The 17,497-nt window shown below is 46.0% G+C and overlaps 1 protein-coding gene across 1 annotated transcript in view; it reads left to right on the plus strand.

Moving 5' to 3' along the window:
* The window catches only part of LOC122467112 (ALK tyrosine kinase receptor-like), a 196,895-nt gene that overhangs the window by 169,553 nt on the left and 9,845 nt on the right, over positions 1 to 17,497 (plus strand). The window contains exon 4 of the mRNA XM_043553339.1: positions 1,548 to 1,749. Coding sequence (XP_043409274.1) covers positions 1,548 to 1,749 — 202 coding nt within the window. The remainder of the gene's footprint in view (positions 1 to 1,547; positions 1,750 to 17,497) is intronic.

Consider the following 17,497-nt stretch of genomic DNA (forward strand, 5'->3'; position numbering starts at 1 on the left):
CCCTTCTTTCATCTGTATCATTCTCTACTGCTGACTGCTAGTTCATTTACCTACCTGGTAAATTGGGTTGTCTATAGAAGGAGACCAGCTTGAAGTGCTCAGGAGTGGTTTAAGAGGGCTGAGCACTCATTAGCTGGTTCCCACTGGAGGAGTCAGGAATCTTGGAATAGTCTTCCACTGCAAAATAAGCAGCATCAAATAGTCCAAAACTTCAGTGCAGAAGTGTGACAAGTGAAATTAATGCATCAGAAGGAATGCCTGGAACAATAAAATGGTGCTGTGCTTTTATGCTGACAGTAATCCCCATGAATACAGGTTTCTTGTAGATCACTTGGCCTATACTACTGGAATTAGGGTTGGCTTGCCCCAGAGGCATATTTTGCCACAGGCACGGCACCAGAGAGGATTTGTAGGGCTTTCTTTATGGAGACCAGTTACAAATCCACATGACGCATAGACTCAAGAGCTGAAATGGATCTTAAGAGATTATTGAGTTCAACCAACCCTTCTCACTCGGTTTTATAAATGAGAAAACTGAAATCTGAGAAAGTTAATGCTTTGCACAAGATCACTCAGCTAGTAACCAAAGGAGCATGAGCTGTGAACTTGACTACTACATAATAAGTGACCCAAATGCTGCCTCTCCAAGCCACCCACCTGTCAAGGAAAACCTTGAACTGGTCAGAGTTATTTGAGATTGTAGAGCCAATCCATACATTCCTGAGAAACTCTGAATTGGCCATAAATAGAGTGCTAAGTTGGCTTGAATGTGATATGGAGAACTCAGCTTTTATTTAAACTGTGACCTGTAGGGTGGCCTGAGATGCCCCCAGAGTGTGCTTTGGTTTGTAGGGTTTGGAAACACCCTACATGGATGTTTACAAAATGGCACTAGTGTCCTGGCTCCATTCTTGGCACATTTTGGATGCAGTGACTTTTTAGGCTGTCCCTCTAGACCAGGCTGTAAATCCATCAGAACATCTTAGCATCTGGGTTGGGTTTCTCATGCTGATTATTCTATGGGAGTTAGGTAATACTCCCTATTTTTCTCCAGTTGCCTGTGAGACTTTGTTAATCGTGCCTATTGGCTGACAAATAATCTGTAAGCTATCATCTCTACTTTAACTTAGAAGACAGTTGAAATCAAGTAATTGATGATTTAATAGGGGCCTTCCTCTCCACCCAAAACTGGGTAAAGTACTCCCCATGCTTATCTCATACAATCTTTGCAACCACCCTTTGATATAGGTGTTTTCATTGCCATTTTACAGATGAAGAACCTGGGACTCCAGTACATAGAACTAGTGAGACAGGGAAATAAGGTGAGAGCCTTAGTAAGTCCAGAATTACCATTCTCTTGCTTCAGGCTTTGCTTTTCACAAAGATGATCTAAGAAAAGGGAAAGAGGGTTGTGTGTATGTGAAGAAGGTGAGAAAGGCCTACACCATTGCTGACTTTAGTGCCATTGGTCTCTATATCCTGCCACAAAGATGCTGCTGGTGCTATCTGTACACACCTGCAGAGTCACCTTGTCTGTCTCTTGCCAGGCTCCTTCCTGCTCCTCAACACCTCAGCAAACTCCAAGCACACCATCCTGAGCCCATGGATGAGGAGCAGCAGCGAGCACTGCAGCCTGGCTGTCTCAGTGCACAGGCATCTGCAGCCTTCTGGGAGGTATGTCGCCCAGCTACTGCTCCACAACGAGGCTGGAAGAGAGATCCTTCTGGTACCCACTCCAGGAAAGCATGGGTAAGTCCCTCCCCATGTCCAAAACTGATGATATAAAAGGCCATTTGGCTTTTGGCTACAAATTTCCAGAGTCTGTGACATCTACTTGAAACTCACAGTCATCTTTCAATGGGTAGGGTCCAGACTGAGCCATTATTGCTAATATTCCCAAGGCAGTGTCTCAGGCACTGTTCTGTAGGGCCCTTTGGCTGCCCAGGCTGGTGGTCCTTCCAGAGGCCAGAAGACCAGCTGGCAAAGTAGGCATTTAACGAGTGGGTGTTAAAGGTATTTATTTCCCAAAGTACAGATGGAGCCAAGAAGAAAACAGCCAAGGGGAGTGTTAAAAGGCCAAAATGAAAGTAATTTAATATGCTGGAAATGGGATTTTACCATCAGGACTTGAGCAGGTAGGGAAAGAGCAAATCATTGTAGCCACCTAAGCAGGTCATGCAGGAGTGTGGGACCCCAGAGCAGAACTGGTCAGGGATACCACAGTGGTATCAATTCAATAGAGATTGGAACAAGCTTCATTCCAGAACCTCTGAGGCTTACACAATACTGAAATCACACCAGATACCCATGTCCGTGAGCTCCTCAAGCTTCCAGAAGATATTCACTTGCTTACCCAGTGATCCACTGGGCCTCTAGAAGTAGTAACATTGGAAAGCAAATTTGAACCAGGGTATCTCTGTGCATACCTTTTTTTTCTTATTCCATAAGAATAAATGCCATCATAAAACCCCACTTTTGAGGGGCCCCAGATCTGATTAATTTATAATCAAGGGTGAAAGATCTTTCTTTGTGGCATGTTTACAGAAGATAGACTTCAGATTTCTATCTAAGCTTAGAGTTAGCTTCTTTCTAAGAAAATATCTTTCAGAGGAGTCCCATCCGAACAGTGATATTACCCATTGTTTACCTCCATGGTGTGCTGGGTCAGGAGGGGATAGCCTGTCTACTGCTTTTCCAAAAAGCTCTATGGCCTCCTTAATAATTTCTTGAAAATCTCCACCCTACTCTCCTACTGCTGACTCATCTGTATTTAGCTGTGCTTCAAAAAACTACAAGCTCCTACAGTCCCAGGAGGAATAAAATCTTAGCTTCAAGAAGGATGTTGTCCCCATACCTAAACTCTATATCCATCTTCATGCCTCTGAAATGCCTCGTTGGGCTGGATGGGAGGGTCCATCCAGCCAAGTACCAAGTACCAAGTACCAGTACCAAGTGCCTCTTCCTACGTTCTCCAGAAGTTAGGAATGTTGGGTGTCCGGGCTGCCTACTGTTTTAGATGAGCTGTCCTTGGGACCGAACTTCCTTCCAGCATGGCCTCCCTTTCTTGGGAGAAGCCCAGATGGTAAGGCCTCCCATCCATGGGCAGGGTGGGTGCTGGCCTCTGCTGCCATGCCATCCTGTAGGCGTCTGCCCAGTCTCATGAACTTGACTTCTGCACTCAGCATTCTTGCCCCACCAATCCTGGAAGAGACCAGACAGCACTGCTCAAGGCTGCTGAGAATTCAGACCATCAATCTGTTAAAGTGTGTGGTTGGAGGCTGGGACTCATTGATGTCACAGGGTGAAGTGGAGTTCAGAGTCTCCCTGAAGTGCAGGCTGAGAATGTGCATGCATGTGAAAGAAGAGTGCCAGAGGGATTTCAGTGCTTTCTGAGTAGCAGAGCCTGGTCCCCTGGATAGCATGGTTTGGAAGACCACAGCTCCTCCCAATGACTAGCCATGGGGTTTTGCAAAGACGTTTCCCCTCTTTATCTTCCTATGCATGCAACTGGCTGGTGAGTTCCCACTTAACAAATGAGAAAACTGAGGCAGAGAGGAAATAGGAAGTGATATGACCCAAAGTGGACTCCAGATCTCCCCTTCTCTCATTAGTGCACTTTCCAGGAAACCCATAGCTTCTCAGCAGGAACTCAGAGGGAAAGGGCAGGGTCAGGGAAAAGGAAATGGAAGATGAAAGAACCTTACAAAAGAGATCCACTAGATCCTCTAGATTTGAGACAGATGAGCACAGGGGGCATATGATGGCCACCTTCCCTTCATAGACAATGAAAATAGGGAAAGGAAGACAGCACAGTGTGGGCAGGCTGTGATTCTCCCCAGTCTCAAGGCCCATCATGCTAGCCATTGCATTTTTTCCCAGAGCGACTCTCCCACTGTAGGAATTGGCCTGCCCCCTGGAAAGTGGGAGTTGAAGCAGGAGAAAGGAAGCAAGTGTGCTGCGGCAAGCCCCCTGACTTGATGCCTTTGCTTGGGGCTTCCCTACATCTACAGGGCCTTTGCCTTAGGCTGAGTTCCAGGCATCTCTGTGTAGAGATATTCTCCCTTAGTCCTGACAGAGCCATCTTGGAGTTTGGGGATGAGCAGGAGTGGTTCCAAATTGAAACTAAAGATGCCTGAGACAGCCTCCCCACCCCTAACAAAATCGATGTGGTGAGGATAGAAGGTGGCAGCTGAAGGGGCAGTCCACAGACTGTCCTGATGCATGGAGGAGCTGTGCTGCCCCAGGCATCTTGGCAAGCTGCAGGGCACAGGCACTTGTTCAACACTTCACAGAGCTCTAGGTATTTGTGTAGAGTTGGATCTGGGTTGCTCAGCCTCAGCACTATTGACATCTGGGACCAGACATTTCCTTCTGTGGTCACTGTCCCGTGCATGGCTCCCCAGCTTCCCAGGCCTCTACCCACTGGATGCCAGTAGCATCTCTCCTGGTCATGGCAACAAAAATGTCTCCAGACATTGCCATATGTCCCCTGGGGGGCAAAATTGTCCCCTTTGAGAACTACTGAAATAGCTAGAGAATTTTAGAGCTGGGAGGAACCCTGAGATTTACCTCAAGATTCAACCTTGTCAATTCTCAGGAGTGGGGACTGAGGCCTAGAATGGGGAAGGGACTCACTCCATGTCATGTGATGAATGCCAGTGTTGGTAGACAGGTGTCTTCAGCCCTACACTCAAGTCTATGTGCCAACCACTGTACTGATTCCTCAGTTACATAGATCTGTAAGGTGCAGTCTCTACCCTTAGTAATAATAACTGCTATCAACACTTTTTAACACTTCCCAGATGTGACTTCCCAGTCAACACTGTGCACTTTACGTGTATTTTCTTATTTAATACTCACCAACACAATGAAGCAGTAACTGTTACTATCTTCCATTTCACACATAGGGAAATTCAGTAAGATCAAACAACCTTCCCAAGGTCACTGGCTAGACAAGGTGCAGGAGGTCTGAACCTAAGCAGACTGACTTCAGACTATTTTTGCCCATTGCTGGAAGAGCTCAATTAGGCCATGTTGCTGCAGCAAAAAAATCAGTATTCTATGAATCAAAGCCCTCAGTTTAGGTCCTAGTTCACTATTCCTCAGTTTGGAGAACCATTATTCATTGGGTACTTTCTATTTGTTAGGACCATACAGGTGCTAGAGATACAAAAGACTAGCCTTTGATGGTCTATGAAAGGATTTTCCATGAATGAGCTCTATGACTTCAGGGTGAATTCCACCCCTACTAAACCTCAGTTTCCCCATCTGTGAAGTGAGGATGATGATGCCAGCCCTACGCATGTGGTGCTGTGGAGTTAAAGGAATAAAAGATGTAAAGGGCTTTTCACACTAAGCAGGATGCACATGTAAGAGACCATTATTTAATACCCTAATCTGCTCTGTTCTGCTCAGAATTGGGGAACACAAAGGACTAAGACTCATCCGCTCTCTGATTGTGGGGTTGGTGGCAATCTCAAGGATCCTTTGGTTTTGAGGTCCTTGGCACTTTGCCTCACTGAAGTTCACTCCCTTTTATGTCGGAGACGACCCGACAACATAGTGCTCTGAGTGGTGAGGGGGACACAGTGAAATCCTGGTGGTGATGACAGTGATAATTACAAATGGGGCTGGCTTCCTCTCAGGACAGAACATGGGTGGTTTGGGGACTGCTATTTGCAAAACAACATTCTCCATTTGTAGTAACAAGGGAGGAAAGTGTCATAACACGGTCAGCTGGGGAGAGCTTGACTCATAGGAGTGGGCTGGGGAAGGACAAGCCTGAGGCCACTGAGTCCCCCAGACACCAAGTCGTGAGTACGAAGTGCAACACTGGGGGAGCAGCAGCCTGCCTGGAGACACCGGAGGCAAGGACAGGCAGTCGGGGAGCCCCAGCAGCTGCTCCCTTCCTTGCCTCCTGGAAAGCAGCCACATACATGAGGTCTAGTGAATCACAGAGCATGAGCGCCCGCCTCTGCCAAGGAGGCCTGGCTTTGGCCTGGGTCTCCCAGGGGATGCAAAGTGATGAGTGCCTGGCCGGCTCATCTGCTCATCTGCCCTGCCAGAATGGCCACAGGAGCACGGAAGCGGAGAAATGCTCTGTCAAACAGCCCAGCCCTGCTGGCCACAGAATCCAGCAGGCATAGGACATCTTAACTAGAAGTCAGAGGTTACAAAGTCCCCATGAATTGAATGAATATGATAATCCCTATTTAGAATGGTGAGCTGTGAAATGGCATAAGGAAAATGGTTCACGCTGTGCCAACCATATTAGTTACTTAACACATGCTAGATGCTTTCCAGGGTATCCATCCCTCTAACAACCATGGATCCTGTGCCTCCCAGGCACTAGGTGTTGGGAATACGCAGCCAAAGAGGACACAGGCACAACCTTCAGGGAACATACAGTCCAGTAAGGAGGATTCAGCACGTGCTTGTGCAGATGGCTTTAAATGGGGGCCCAGAGATATTAAGGAGCAGAAGTTGCCAGTGTGACATCGGTGCCCTCCTGGACTCAGGACCCCAGGCTCAGGGGGTGGGGGTGTTTGGGGTTGTAGGAGTGCCTCCTCAGTTCCTTCCCGGACACCCGAGCACACGCCTTTCTCCTGCAGCCTTGGGTATCCGGGGACTTTATTGTGTGTGACCAGAGCTACACAGTGTGTAGAGGGAAGAATTGGGCCCTGAGGGGATAGAAGTTGCCAATCATTTGAATTACTAATACTTGAAAAGATGCTTTAAACCTAAAGGATCTGGGGATACTCAGGCTTGAGCCACGATAAGCTGTCAGGGCCATTCTGTAGCACAAACAAGGTTCATCACAGAAGGTGGCCGAGAAATAAGGCTCCCCTCAGCACAAAGCTTCACCTTTCTGCAGGATCTTAACCCCTACCCTCAGAGGAGACCTGAGTTCCTTCTCTCTTGTCCACTGGGGATGCCAAGGCCCTGAGGGGTGATGTGACGTGATGAAAGACGAAGTGTGAGCTCTTGGTCCTCCGGAGCCCTGCTTTCTTGTACTCTCTTCTATCTCCTGGCTGAACAGCTGCATCAGGAAATCCTCAAGCTCACTGCCTTCAGCTTAAGATCCGCAGCCACCCACCCCTGGTGAAGAAAACCCTATGTCCGTGCTGGGTACCGACACAGCTGCCATATTTATTTAGACCAGTCAGTTCTGGCCAAAGATACCAGCTTTAAAACCAGAACAATCCTAATGGGAGAGCTGCCAAAGTCATTTAATTCAAAGCAATATTGACTTGTGGGTGTGGCAGTGCTGTGTCAGTCCTGGCTCCCCTGCTAATCTGCGGCTCTTCCCAGCCTCAGTTTCTTCCCTTCCCAAGGAGAGATTCCAGCTGCATTTTGTCCCCTTCCTCATCCTGCAAGGCCAGCTGCCTCACCTCAGGTGGTCACTGAGGACTGGGGTAGCAGGAAACAATTTTCCCCACCCCAGAGTCCTGCTCTTTGTCCCCAGTCTGGCTTACAGGACAGTTACCCCCTCTTGACGCAGAGACCTTCTGCTGCAAATGTACAGAGCCCTGAATTCTCCTGTAAATAGACCGAATGGTCTCAGCAGGCTGAGCGAGGGATAGGCTTCAGGCAGGACAACATGGAAAGATGCCACTAGGCATGTGCTTCTGAAAGGATGCCTGACTGCCAAACTGTGCCGGATTTAACTTCAGTTGGCCCAGGGTGGTGTGGCAGGTCTGGCCAACACGGGGAGATCAGGGGCCTGTGGCATTCAGCACCCTCCAGCCAAAGTCCTCCTCACATCCTGCCTGCGTGATAAACGGGATCGAGAATAAAAAAGGTGATCATTTATTGAAATTGATGCCCTCAAGTGGCAGTGTCACAATGATTTAATTTCAGACCCAGCATTTTCTCCCTTTCAAAGTCATTCAGAGTGTCGGCTTTTCTCTTTTCCCCTTGGTCTGAATAACACACTAATAAATATACAATAAGGGCTTTAATGTCTGGGTGATTTACACTAAAAAGAGAGAGCCATTCAGAGGCTTTAAAGACAATTTTTAAAAGCCTTAGCACCCACACCCAGGCTTGTCAGGTGCATATTTCCAGGACACCTGGTCACGGGAATAGTCACATAGGTTGTGGTTCTCTGAGCATGAGACTTGGGTCTTTAGTGTGCTTGGAAGTAGCTCCCACACACAGTGTGAGTTTAGGCAAGTCTCTGACTATCTATGAGCCTCAGCTTTCCTACCTGTAAAATGGTAATAATTTGCATGCCTCGTGAGGTTGTTGTGAGGATTAAATTAGATGACATGCAGAACAGGTGCTAATAGTGCTTTGTTCCTGCTCCTGGCGGCCCCTCAAAGGGGCAGAGGAGCAGGGCTGGCCTTCCTCCAGGAAGCTCAGGGCTGTGTGGGATTGGGTATGAGGACAGCCACAGTTTCACACCCCCTATCCTCAGAGTGACTGCTTGTGTTCCCTAAGTTGGGCCCCAAAGGACCAGTCCCATTGGCTGTGCTTGGATTCGCTGTATTTCTCATCCCTGTGAATAGTATTGTTGAAGCAACTACTGGAATGCTAGTCCTCTCTAGAACACTTGGATTTGAAGCCATGAACATGATAGGTCTCAAGCTTTGGCGGTACAATTCAGAACCACCCATTTTATAAAATTTGTATAGCTTAGTCCCATGCAGAGTGATTCTGATTTTATTCATCTTGGGAAGGGGCATGAGCATGAGTATGTCTAGAAAAGGACACATGGATTCTGGTGTGCATCAAAAATTAGAAATCATGGCAAATACCTCACCTTAAATTAGTTGATTACATAAGCTGGTAACTGTCTACAATCATTTGCTAAATACTAAAGACAGAAGGTTGGAAGAAAGCTAGGAGAAATGAGATACACTTGTGTGCAGGGTGTAGAGTCCTATTTCCCCCTCACAGGTACACATGCTAGTTGACAAGGTTTCCCCCTGTGGCCTGATCCTGCCTGGGGGGTCCCCATCTGGAACAACTGGGTAAATCCAAGGCTATTTAAGGGACTGGTCTCCACCAGTGCATCTACTCAAGACACATCTATCATTCTCTCTCCAGAATTACTGTGGCTTTTAAGGCCATAGGGGACTAGGAAGAATACAGGGTGGACTAGAGAAAGCCGGACTTTTCAGAGTCAGAGAGATTCTCCATCCATCCATCCATCCATCCATCCATCCATCCATCCAAACATCCACAGGCACATCCATCCACCTACCCACCAGCCATCTCTAGTCTTCAGAATGTCATGTGTTGACTTTCATGTAGGTCCCAGGTTAACATTGGAGCATGGCACTCCTTTTTGTTCTCAGGGGATAGATACTATGCTGTGAGCATTCATAGCAACTCTGTACAGTGCATGTTCAGGTTCCAAGGTGCACCAACTACCATCAGCCCAGCAACTCATTTCATCTTCATTTTGATCTGTGTCATATATTATTTTAAAACATTTTTAATGTTTATTTTTGAGAGAGACAGAGACAGAGCATGAGAAGGGGAGGGGCAGAGAGAGAGGGAGACACAAAATCCGAAGCAGGCTCCAGGCTCTGAGCAAGATCGTGACCTGTGCTGAAGTCAGACGCTTAACCGACTGAGCCATCCAGGTGCCCAGTGTGTCATATATGTTATTATCCTCATTTTACAGATAAGTAAACTGAATCTCAGAGAGGTTCAATGATTTTCCCTTTGTTATGGGGAAACACATATCTTTTGGGTGCTTTTTTTTTTTTCTGGCTCTTGTTGTTTCCACAAGGAGGCATTGTACTGGAACCCTGGTATCATGTCTGACTCTGAAGAAACTGGCACCTGTTCTTATCCAGTCAAGTAAAGCTCTTCTCAAGAAGACTCAGCTGATATTTGGTCATCTAATTCTGAGCCAGAAGCCCTGAAGGTCGAGACCTCAGGCTGTGTATCTTCTTACTCCTTGCACAGGATGCTTGCCTGGCACAGCATCTGGCCCATAGTAAGTGTTCTTTGTTAGGTGCATGGACACCAGGTCAGTTTATGGTAATCTACGATGCAACTCTTCTTAAACCTGAGCTCTGAGTCTAAGACTTAAAGCCCAATCCGAGATCATAGAAGAGTCTCCAATCAATAAGAAGATGAAAAGTATTTTGTTCCCACCTTTTGCCCCCGCCCAGGGATACATGTATAATCCTCTCTGGGGTTCAGGAAGCAGCTGTCAGAGTGCACCTCAACTGTGAAGGTTGCCACTAAGTACAAAGGACAATTCCTTTCCTGGCAGGTACAACTTTTGCTCATGATTGCTTTCATTGATGGGCGTCAAGAAAAATAAATGAAAAGACCATCGGCTTCTGCCAGTTTTGACCTTTGAGATTTGACAGCCTAGGGCTTGTAGGGGGGCTCTTTTGAGCTGGTTGCTTTCCTTTTTCCACTCTGCCCCGGATATTTGATGGATTAAACACTAGGAAGTTGAGAGAATGTGAATACCTCTAACCCCTTGGCTTGTCAGAATGGCATCTTGGAAAATCCCATAATGATAAATGTACGTTGTATGCAAAAAGAAGACAAAATGCATAACAACAATCAGGTTTCATCTAAGAAGTGTTTGTTGACCCTCACCTTTTCCCAGTGGGGAGGGAGATATTAAAAATAGGTGGAGGAAATTAGGGGCACCTGGATGGCTTAGTTGGTTGGGTGTCTAACTTTGGCTCAGGTCATGATCACACGGTTCATGGGTTCGAGCCCCACATCGGGCTCTGTGCTGACAGCTCAGAGCCTGGAGCCTGCTTCAGATTCTGTGTCTCCCTCTCTCTCTGCCCCTCCCCTGCTGGCACTCTGTCTCTCAAAAATTAATTAAAATGTTTTAAAAAATTAAAAGAAAATAGGTGGAGGAATTTAGGCAATAAACCATTAACGTCAAGCAATTCACTCATTCATTCCATCAGGCATTCTGTCAACAAACGTGTATGAATCTTGGTTGAACTCTGATGGCTCATCCTGCCTTCAAGGGGCTCACAGTGAGGTTTAGTGTTAGGTGACAAGGGATGGCTGTGGTGCTGTGGGGAAAGCGCTATAATGAGTTTATGCATAGGACGTGTGCAGAGGGGTGTGGAGGAGTGTATGCATGAGTGTGCTGCTGGCTGGTAGGCAAGCTGGCCCAGAGAAGACAGCTTGAGCTGGCTCTGAAGGGAGGAGGGGCAGCAGTCAGGGGGGAAATGAGCCAAAGGCATGTACGCATGGAGGGACCATGTCCCAAGGCCCCGCAGCTTGAGAAGTAGGTGGTGCTGGGGCTACATGATCACTTAGCCAGTCTGCCCCCATCCAGTCTCAGAGTTCTCACACTTCGTACAAATGTGCCTCTGGCTTGCGTAGTAACAATACCCATCCCCTCCTCACCAAGGCAGTCTCCAAAGAGAAGTCTCATTCCTGGACCCCCTCCCCCACCTCTTTCTGTAGCAAATGTCCTTCTACAAATACTCAAAAGATTTCACCCCGAATCCAGGCTCTTTTCTGACTTTCTCTCCCTCTATTAGTTTCTTCCTCCCTAGTGAGGACTCCAGATTCCTATAGACAATCCATCCACGCACACAGCTGATTTCTGCCCCAGCACAAGTGGACTCAGGGCACAAGCTATTTATACTTTTTGGCTACAGTTGGCTCAGACTCTAGGACTTTTCTGTCACCCCTCCCCTCCTCTTCCTTTGCAGCAAGAGTAGCTAAGCTGATTATTCCTTATGGATTGCCCTCCACTCCCGTCTCCACCACAGAGACCCTTACTCATTCTGCAGTGTCCAGTTCAGTGTCTCCTCTGATTCAGATTCCATGGATGGCATCAGCCTGTGACCTTGTGATGATCCAGCTATGAGGCCCTCTCCCCCACTAGTCGACAGGAATCCAGCATCCTTCCTTTCACTGCTGGCCCTCAAGTGCCAGCATGCAAAAGATGGGGAAAGAGTAAAGCTGCTGGCCAGGATGAGCAGGAGCTTACCCCACTTCTTCTGCTCCCCTTAATTTGTATAATTATAATAATGGAAAGGAAGAAGAGTGTTGTAGTTCATTCTGGCTGCTATAACAAAATACCAGAAATGATAAAAATCTATTCCTGACAGCTCTGGAGGCTGGAAATATAAGACGGGATGCCAGCAAGGTCATGCTTTAGTGAGGGTCCTCTTCCTGATTTCACAGTTGGCACTTTCTCACTGTGTCCTCACATGGTGAGAGGGGCCAGGGAGCTCTCTGAAACCCCCTTTATAAGAGTGCTAATCCCATCCATGAGACCTTCACCCTCATGACCTAATCACCTCCAGTGGCCTTACCTCCTACTGCCAACATTTTGGGTTAGGTTTCAGCATAAGAATTTGGGTCCGAGTTGGGGGAAGCACGTTCAGACCATAGCAAGAAGAGAGGGATAGTTGCTTGGAATTTGCTCAGTGGTGCCAAGCATTGTTCTAAGTGCCTTCCACATGTCATGTCACTTAATATTATGCTCACTGCCATTCAATGAGGGAGGCAATTTTATTACCTGCATTTTACAGTGAAGAAGCTGAAGCTCAGTGAGGTTAAGTAACTTGCCCAGGGTCACACAGCTAGTAAGGAGCAGACTACATCTGAAACCAGTCTAGCTCCACAGTCTACACTCCTACCATGCTCCCGGCCTCCCTATCACCAACCAGTAATTAAGAATATATTATTATTTGTGTATGATGATACATATGTAACATATCATCACTGTATGGTCTTCATAAATACCTAGCTACATATTTTCTGTGGTATGTATATAATCCTTCCCATCCAAAAATAGAGGGCAAAGTTCTAAGGCTTTTGGCCCAAGGAAGAACATTTTGGAAAGTGGCCAGCCTTAAGAATAGGAACTAGAAAGCCTGCCCTGCAGAAGGTTATATATAGAAAGTCCAACATGGTCCCAGCTTCCCTGTTTCCTGAAGATCTAGGCCAATCCAGGCCCCCTTGCTTGGGGAGGCCAGGTCTCTGTCTGTGGTGAAGGAGGCAGAACCAGGTGATGAAATTATCTGCTCTTTTAGTTGTAACGCAGAGTCCAGGGCACCGGTGTTGATGGCGGCTGAGTAAAGAAACACCATGAGCTGCATAATAGCCCAGCTCCACTTTGCATTCACTCCAGGCCTCAAAGCAAACCTCCCTATGTTTCATTACCTGGCCTGCTTCTGAGTTTTCTTTTTTCCCCTTTGTTTTGTTTATAGTACCACACTCACGTGTCTAGATAAACTCCTTGTTTTTATAACAGAAATGCATTTTCTTATGGTTCAGAGCCTTAGTTAAGAGCCATATCAACCATGGGACTTTGCATTTAAAAGGCTTTACAAAATCTACATGCGGATTTGGTACAATGTCTATTCCTGAGATGATCTTACATCACTAAGCTCCAAGAAGGAGTCTTCCCACTGTTGTCAAAATGCTGATCACTTTCCCTCCGTCAGTGGGTATATCTTGTGGTTGTGAGAAAGGGGAGGGCACGCAGTGAAGGCCACAGCTTTTCAAGAGGGAGCAGGCTGGGCCCAGGGCATTGGAACTGCCTGTGAGATATTCACCTAAGGACTTCAGATTACCCGAGCGCCGGGGGCCTCCCCGCACCTCTCAGGGCAACTTAGAACAAATGACTGGCACACAGTGGGAATCAAGAGAGGGCCGTGAGCCATGTTGCTTCCCTCGTGGCCCTACTTCTAGACTCAGATTTTGTTCTTCTCTGTCATATTATACTGTGGAATGTTCCTTGAAGTCTTTGAGAACAATAACCTCAGTGACTCCTCCTGGGCATTAGGAAGTCCCAAAATAGAGCAAGTCAAGAACTTGATAAGAGAACTAGCAGGTGAACATTGCACGTTGCTAATCTCCTGCTTCAGAACCTTCAGTAAACCCCTGTGGATCTCAGGATCAAGTCTGATCTCCTTTTCAGCATGGTACACGACCCCAGTCTGGCCCTCCCCGTCTTGAGCTTACCCCATTCCTTTGGACCCATGCTTCATTTATAATAAGCTGTTCACAGTTTCCCTAACTGAAGCCAGCAGTTTCAACCCCTCTTCCTTCCCCCACCTCTTGGACCACCAAGTGCAATCTTTCCCCTCCTTCAAAAAAGAATCTCTTAGCTCTCAAGCCTTTCCTGGGACTCCAGACCCAGTCCAAGCAGTGTTGATTATACCATCCTTTACACCCACCTCTGTGGCTTGTTTCACATCTCTGTTACTGTTCTCAGCCCTGAGGCACATTTGTTCTTTTACAGGCATTTCTCACCAATTAGGCGTCCTAAGAATAGGGATGGGCATTATTTATCATTGCGTCTCCTCTGCCTTGCACAGAGCCTGACCCACAGAATATGTTCAAGAAATGCTTTTTAAATGAACAAACCATCAAATTAATTGGACCAGGAACTCTGAGAATTTGAGATACGGTTTTAAGAAAAAAATGCATCTGGAAAGCTCTTGACCAAAATCCCATCTCCATCCTCCATAATATCTCACTTCCTTCTACTCAACCCCAGGTATAATGACTGTTCCTCAGCCCACACCACTAAGCAAATGCTGGCATACATCAGCCTTGAAAAATAAGATGTTTCCAATACTTCCTGATAGCCCACTCTGGGATCATCTTAACCCCCTCAGTTTTCCAGACAATTTCCTATATGCTTCCTGTGTGTTTTCTTATCTTCCACAAGAATCTTCTCCTTGGTATTCCCCCCTCCAACGTCTTCCTCTTCTTAGTTTACCTATATTTACATTCCCAGTTAAGCACACCGACTCCTGTTGAGTTTTTTTTTTTTTTTTATCTTTTCAGACAAGCTAGGATGAATTCCTATTGTGTTCTCTCCAACTATTCTTTAAATATTCTCTCCATTGTTTGTTTGTTTTTTTCCAGGACTAAAATCCCTCAATGACTGCATGAAATTCTATCATTTTTCTATTGGATGTTTACCTACAGGCCTCAGAGTGACTCCTCTGTCTGGACGTTTTTCTCCTGGTCACTTTCCCTAAGGAGCCTCTTGGTGCTCATTGAGTCTTCTCAATAGACACAGATGATTTTCATTTATAAAAATCCTCACATGTCTACCAACTTTCTTGATTAACTCTCTGCTTTCCTGTCTGACTTAAGGCTGGCCCCTTGGGTTTGGGGTCCTGGTGGCATCAGGTTCATTGTGTATGTGATTGAGCCAAGAAATTTGATGATTGGCAAAATGGGAGTCCAGATAGAAATAAAAACTTCTGTATTGCACTGTCCATGGTCCTTGAGTCCTTGGTCTTTTCCTGTGGCTGCCTCTCCAATTTCACATTCCCACATGACTATTTATGCTAATTTTGGGTTAAAGGCATACTCTAGCCAGCAGAACTAGAAAAATAGTTTAGACATAGACTCATCAAGCAGAAAATAATCTTAAAAGCCATTGAATCCAGTCCCTTTACCTTCACTCCAAACCAACGCAAGAGCCTCTTCCAAAGCTCATCTGACTTCAGCTTACCTGGTTCCAACCAATAGGATGCTCACCTCGAAAAGCAGACTGCCCCCTGTGAGCCAGCTTTTGCTGCCAGGAAGAACTTGCTAGTAGCCCACTGCCTTTGTCATCTTGAAAAGTTGTTGAATATCTCTGAAAAGTTGTTCAATTTCTTCAGGTCTCCTGTATCTCATCCATAAAATGGGAATAGTATTACCTATCTTACAGGAGCTTTTAACAGTGATAGCTAATATCCATTGAGTGTTTATCATCTTCTTAGCACTGAGGTATATAATTGAATTTAACACCACAATTTTCCTGTGAAGTAGTACTATGATTATGCATATGAGGCATCTAGGATAATTTGAGCAGATAGTGTATGTTAGTTCCCTCTCCTATTTCACGATTATCTGGTTGATCTTATATTTGTCCTCTGGAATCACATAGAACAAGCCTACTTTCTCCTAACAAGGCAGTTTTCATTTCTTTGAGGATAGTTCTCATGTGTCTTCTTAACTCCCCTACCACCCCACCAGGCTAAACAATTTTAGTTTCTTCTACAGCATATTTTCTGGAGCCACATTCTTCCCATATGACCTTAACCAGTGAAGTGGTCGGGGTGGGGGTGGGGAGCAGTTCTTCAATGATCTGGAAACCTCTACCCACCAGTGTAGCATAAGCTTGGCTCACTCTTCCCCTGAATCCTGCTGCATCCTGCTGTTTGAACCCCAGGCACCCTAAAGTTAGCAACCAGGAAGGCTGCTGGAGCATTTCATCAAAACCATTTTCTAGACAATTTGTGTCTTTTCTTCCCAATGGAGAATCCTCAAGTTTCTCTTGCAGGCAAAGGAGGCCTTTCTTGTTTGCTATTGACATTCCCAAAAATATCTGATTCAAAAAGAAATTTAATTTTGTCCCCAGCTTTCACATCGTCTAGCTTTGTTTGTCATCCTTGTGGTCCGCCAGCTTTGCCCCTTTGTTCTCCTAATTGCCAGAGACATTTTTATACTGAGTAAATTGCATCAGGCTCACTGCAAAATGAATCAATTTGGGAAGAGTATGAGCTACACTGTTGTCTTAAGTGTGCATTAACATTTAGATGCGTTATTTAAAACGGGTCTGGGGTTAGTGCCAGGGAGATAGCTTCATGACTATTCTGACTCATTCTCTGCAGCCAGACTCCACTGAATGGAACTGAGGAACTCTGAAACCCATCCCAGCCCTCCATCCCTCTAGAGAGGGCTTGAACTAGGTGAGATATTTTAAGAGCTCAGATTTGGGAACTTGATTGACAAACTGAGTTTGACTTGGTGATCTCAGAGCAAAACACAGCCAAGCGTAGTAGACAGTGGAGAGGAGAGATTGTCTTTCTCTCTCATCATACATCAGGCATGCACATGACATGTAGGTTTAAGTACAAATCACATGGCCAGAAGTCTTTGGCAGTAAAACAAAGCATGCACCAAAAAAAAAAAAAAAAAAAAAAGACACCAGCCAACCCTCTCTAGTATAAAACTTAAAACAATGTTCTGAAAGCCAGTGAATAGGAAAAGCTGCAATCCAGATGATCATGTGGTGATTCAATGAGCTAATTCTTTTATCATCAAGAGGGTCAGGTAATATCTCCATTAGTAGCAGAAGGTTTAAAAATTGGAGAGAGTGGCAACACCAGGACAATTGCCTGATTTATGCTTTTTCAATCACCTGGGCTTATAGCCTAAACTGGTAATGGACTCCATCCATCAAAAAATTATTCCATCTGGCATCCTGGTTTCTGAAGAAATCTGGACGTCCTCGTAGAGAATTGGCCAAATGATATAATGCGTGTGAAAGGCCTTAGCACAGTGCCTCAGTAAAAGGTAGTTGAATCTGTTTCGTTATGTTCAGAGATATGATGGTGCATTCGATACACAAGAGAAATAAAACATCAATTGTTTAATGCCATAATTAAGATTCTGAAATCCTGAGAAGTACAGCTATGAAGATTGTAAGGGTAGCACTTTCTCAAGGAGCTCTTCCCAGACGCTTCTGTCCCTGGGCATCTCTTCTCTTTCAGCCTCTAAGGTGCTTTGTAAGTAACAGCTCCAA

The sequence above is a fragment of the Prionailurus bengalensis genome, chromosome A3 (genome assembly GCF_016509475.1).
Source record: "Prionailurus bengalensis isolate Pbe53 chromosome A3, Fcat_Pben_1.1_paternal_pri, whole genome shotgun sequence".
Classification (NCBI taxonomy): domain Eukaryota; kingdom Metazoa; phylum Chordata; class Mammalia; order Carnivora; family Felidae; genus Prionailurus; species Prionailurus bengalensis.